The sequence below is a fragment of the Pteropus alecto genome, unplaced genomic scaffold (assembly GCF_000325575.1).
Source record: "Pteropus alecto unplaced genomic scaffold, ASM32557v1 scaffold43, whole genome shotgun sequence".
Taxonomy (NCBI): Eukaryota; Metazoa; Chordata; class Mammalia; order Chiroptera; family Pteropodidae; genus Pteropus; species Pteropus alecto.
This window is the reverse complement of record NW_006435764.1, coordinates 8,218,357-8,223,405: the sequence shown is the minus strand read 5'-3', so window position 1 is coordinate 8,223,405 and position 5,049 is coordinate 8,218,357. Positions and strand designations below refer to the sequence as shown.

Sequence of the window (5,049 nt, the reverse complement as noted above, 5' to 3'; positions counted from 1 at the left end):
AAGAGTTAGGGTTCAAGGAGCAGGAAAAGGCAACAGGATTTGCTGATAGATTCGATGCAGCAGGGAGGAGAGCGGTCAGCAGGGATGTTTTCTCCCTCACTAACATTTTATCATGAGTCCAGGACCAGCTACTACTTTGCAGGAGCCTGTGCCAAATGAAAAACAGGGCCTCTTGTTCAAAGAGTATTAGGAATATCAAAACATGGACAGCAGAGGCATGGGACCCTGTGAACGGCACAAGTAGCAGGCCCATGAAGCCAGCCCTGTGCGAGCCTGAGCCCATGGACTGTGGCTTCCTACCAGCCTCAGCTCTTCTGAAAAATGACAGGCTAGACAAGGTGGAGGCCAGTCCCCTCCAGCACGGCATCCTCCAACAGCATCTCCAAGTGCTCCGGTCGCTGGAGGGGACCTGGCTGTCTTCGGAGCCCAGCCAGAGCGTCCAAGTTCAAACCTTAGCTTTGCCACTCATTAGCCATGTGACCGGCCTTGGGCAAGTACTCAACCCCTCCATGTTTCAACTTCCCCATCTGTAAAATGGATACCATAGAAGTGCCTACTCCACAGGGCTGTGCGATGCGTGGACAAGTAATCACTGATAAGTGCAGCCCTTCATGCCTGGCATGTCACTGAGCTTGAGAAAAGCCACCCGTCATTCTTCCCTGACGATGAGCTCTCTCTTTGCCCCGCCCCCCCACCACCAGCAACAACAAGAAGAGAAGCGTGGTGTTGTTCGGCGGGGTGGACCCCTCCTACTACAAGGGGGACCTCAAGTGGGTGCCGGTGACTCAACGTGGCTTCTGGCAGATATCCATGGACAGGTAAGCCCCTCCCCGTGAGGGCCACAGCAATGACGTCGCCACACATGCATGTGCACAGGCACAAATGTATATACAGATACTTGGACACACACAGACTTGGACAGACACGCACATAGCCACATGCTAACATGCAGATGCACAGATACACACACACATACACACACAGACACACACACCAACATGGGTTCTTAATTGCCCCACGCCTCCTGAACAGAGAAGCTGGATTGGGCCTAAGTCATGGAGTACGATGAGAGGGGACAGGCCTGGGGACCGAACTCTCCTGGAAGAGGCTTGTGCAGCGTGGGAGAGCTGCACCCACCAGGCTGTGGGGCGGGCTGCAGTGAAAAGGGGATCAAGGAGAACTCCGCCAGCCTGAACAGGGTCATCGTAAGGTGACTGACCATCCCAGGTCACCCCGGTACACGGGACTGCCAGTTTGAAAACAGAAAGTCCTGGACAAACCAGGAAGGCTGGTCCCCGGCACCGATGAGACGTTGTCTTCGTTCTGGAGACCTGAAAGCACATCATACAAGAGGGTGTCCCCCCACCCCCATCCTGGGCACCAGTAGGGCAGGGGACGTGACAGAATCAGGAAGCTGGGCATTTGGGAGTGGCCTGAGAACAAAGTGGCAATCATTGATGGGATTCCGTGTAATCCCATCAGACAAAAATTCTAAATGTCCTTTAGAGGCCCACATCCTGCCCCTTGGGCTAGCTCAGGCATTGCCTGGCCAGAGGCCTCAGTGTCTGCGAAGGGGGCTTGGAAGGGGGGAAAACAACACACAGCTCCCTTCCCACCGCTTCTGCTGCCCAGAAGAACCTTCGTCTTCACTGCGTGGCTTTCGTAACTGGTCAGACGCCAGATACATGTCTCCAGTTAACCCTCACCCGTTCACTTGTTCATTCATTCATTCGCTTATTCAACTAACATGTGTTGAGCATATGCTGTGGGCCAGGCACTTGAGGGAGGCACAGAGGGTACCGCTTGCTCTTACTGACCTCACCTCTAGTAGGGCAGCCACACATGAAAGATCAAGTCACACGAATAATGAACTGTCACTTTGATACATGCTAGAAATGAATCATATGCCGAGAGTGACCAAGAGAGGAGCCTGATCTAGTCTGGGGAGAAGACTTCCTTGAAAAAGTGACAGTTAAGCTGGAACCTAGAGCATAAGATAAATTAGCCAGACAAAGGAGATGGGGCGATTCTAGCTGGTGCAAAGGCCCTGAGGCATGAACGAGCTTGCTGAAAGGAAGCCAAAGAAGGTCAGTGTGACCAGAGAAAAAGGGAAACAGAGGAGGGCACGAGCCAAAGGACTGTTCTGGGGACAGCCGGGGAGGCTGCGGAGTAATCCTCGTGCCTGCTTCGTTCCCCTGTCTCTCAGCGTCTCCATGAATGGGAAGATTATTGCTTGTAAAAGTGGCTGCCAGGCAATTGTCGATACTGGGACCTCACTGGTGATTGGCCCAAATGACCCTATTCTCGAAATCCTGAAGACCATCAACGCCCAGCCCATCAGCAGTGGCGAGGTACAGAGTCATGTCACAGGGTCAGTTCGGGGCTCTCCACACACCGAAGGATCAGCTGTGCTAACCTTCTCTCTCCTTCTTTCTCTAACAGTACATTGTCAACTGTAGCTCCGTCGACACCCTGCCTGACACCATCTTCACCATCAATGGCATCAAGTACCCCGTACCAGCCAGTGCCTACATCCAGAAGGTGAGGGCCCAACCCCTGGAGCTGGTTCTCCAATCTGGGAATTGCTGGATCCTTTGGGCTGAGGCGAGGAGGAAGAGGCCCCTGGAGGCCAAGTCTAGCTATTGCAGATGCTGTAGAGCACCCCTGGCTGGGCTGGCACCACCCACAAAACAAACCTCTTGATGGCAAATGGCTGTCTAGGGCATCCATCATCCTCACAGAAACATAGGGCAACCACCCCACACTTGCACGGCGCTAGGCACAAGGAGAGCAGAATACTGAGGGCCACTGACCTCAGAGAGCTTCCGTGTAACCAGGGGGCTGAGACGGATGAACGCGGGAAATCAGCCATAGCAAGCCCAGAGCTAGGCCAAAGGAATAGGGACAGGTGCAGGTGGCCGGGGACAGTCCCAGTGTGTTGTCTCGCCGTAATTAACAGAGCTCCCTTCCCATCTCAAAAACGTCCTGGTTTCGATGATAATCCTCGTCTGAAGTTGCCACTTCCCCTTGCTAAGCCCCAACTCCCGCTCTGTCAGTGGGGTACCACCCCCTCCCTTTGTGCGGGTGGTTCGAGGCTGATGCGAATAAAGGATGCACAGCGATCACAGAGCACCTGGCCCAGAGTCGCAGCTTAATAAATGTCAGTTCCCATGGGAGTTCAGAGGAGGCTTGAATGGGTTCAAAGAAAGCTTTGAGGACGAGAAGGAGAGAAATAATTCTAAGCCCCCAGCCTCTTGGAGGCTCAAGGAGGCCTGCCTGGGTCAAGGCAGGTCTACATCAGGCTCCACGCAAAGGGAACCCCAAAGAGCTATGCAAAGGGGTGCATGGGCACGCTTAAAGCTAAAGACACAAGGACCTCCAGGGAAATCAGCCCATCCATCCTGGACTGGCTGAGGAGGGCGGGCATGGGTCCAGGAAGGCTGCCCAGAGGAGGCTGAGCTCAGTCATTAAGAATGAGTCAGGGCGACGAGGAACAGCCTGAGCATCAGTCCCAAGGAAAGACAGCAGAGTGGGAGGAGAGCTACAGGCAGTTTTGGTTTCTGGGCAGGTACCCCACGTCTGCCGCTGCAGAAAGAGCCACTTAGCTCATCGGAAAGGAGGGAAATGGAGCTGAGATGCCACCAGCTCTGGATACTAAAGTGAGTGGCAAGTGAGGGCTCAGGCTGACCGGTGTGTTGTTTCTGTCTCCTCCAGTACAACTCAGACATCTGCTACAGCAACTTTGAAGGCATGGTAGCCAATTCAGATGTCTGGATCCTGGGTGATGTCTTCCTGAGGCTGTACTTCACCGTTTTCGATCGGGCAAATGACCGGATTGGCCTGGCTCCAGTGGTGATATAGATGCTGGCACTGCTCCAGGAAGCAGCCAGGCCCACTCCAAACACCCTCACAAACACATCCAGAGCATTCCCACTCAGGAGAGCTGGCTCAAACTGTGTCTGGTGCAAAGCCTAATTCTCAGTGGAAAATAAAGGATCTCATTTTCAATGGTGCTAATGTAAACGGGTACCTCTCTTTGGGTCTGGGAGATGCATCGGAATCAGGCAGGACTCTAGAATCTAGTCTGGACCACAAGTGAGAGGAGCCCAACTCTAGCTGGCTTAATCAAAAAGGAACATTTATTGGAAGGGTACTGGGGATCCAGGATACAGGAGCCAGAGCGGGTCCAAAGAGCTCAGTGACTAAACCCAAGAAATCAAAAGCCATCAGTTCACTTTCTCTCCTTCTTTCCTTTCTCTCATCTTTGATTCTCTTCACCTTCTTTGCCATGCTTCTCCATATGTGGGGAAGGACTTAGCTGCTGCCGGTCCCAGGTTTTTACGTCCTTAAGGCAACTAAAGGTTGGGAAGGAGAGAAGCTCAGACAAGAGTAGAGTACCATGGAGGGCTCTGATTGGTCCACCTCAGGTCATGTGTCCAGCCCTGGACCAATCATTATGGCCAAGGTAGGGAGTACTATGATTGGCTCCACTTGGTCACATGGCCTCCGCTGAGCTATACATGGTGATTGACAGTTTCCTTCAGAACCACTGCCTGGAGCTAGGAAGAAGCAGTCCCCAGAAGAATTGGCAGAGAGATGTTCTGGACAATGGAAAAGTTTGTGACTACCCCACAAATTCCACCACCCCCTCATTCAGAGGGATGATGAGGGAGAATAAAAATAAATTCTATTCTTCCCATCTCAAAGGATGTTTGGCAGTGGTCTTCTGCTCTAGGGGGCCTCTGGGTGAGGTCCTTCAAACTGGCATGGTTCCACTGTCTCCCAAATGCACACATAAGAAGGCAGGCAAAGACCCCAGTCACTAGCTCTCTGCCACACATACCTGCAATGTCCTTTCTGGTCCTGCTTCTCAGGTGATGGGCCCATATGGATGCCTGGGCCATCCCTACCCCTCAGATGCCCAGCATGACCCTTCCCGTGGCCCCCAAGACTGTCTTGTAGAGGCAGACTCTCAAATAAAGGGACCCCAGGGTACACATAGCCTTCGGCTTTCCAGAGCATATCATTCTGAGCTTCCTCCAGGGGGAC

The 5,049-nt window shown here is 53.1% G+C and overlaps 1 protein-coding gene across 1 annotated transcript in view; it reads left to right on the top strand.

Annotated features, from left to right (window-relative positions):
• Positions 1 to 3,861, top strand: part of LOC102888000 (pepsin F) — an 8,976-nt gene extending 5,115 nt beyond the window's left edge. Inside the window, exons 6-9 of the mRNA XM_006911352.1 lie at positions 702 to 818; positions 2,207 to 2,351; positions 2,443 to 2,541; positions 3,715 to 3,861. Of these exons, the coding sequence (XP_006911414.1) occupies positions 702 to 818; positions 2,207 to 2,351; positions 2,443 to 2,541; positions 3,715 to 3,861 (508 nt within the window). The remainder of the gene's footprint in view (positions 1 to 701; positions 819 to 2,206; positions 2,352 to 2,442; positions 2,542 to 3,714) is intronic.
• The last annotated feature ends 1,188 nt before the right edge of the window (positions 3,862 to 5,049 follow it).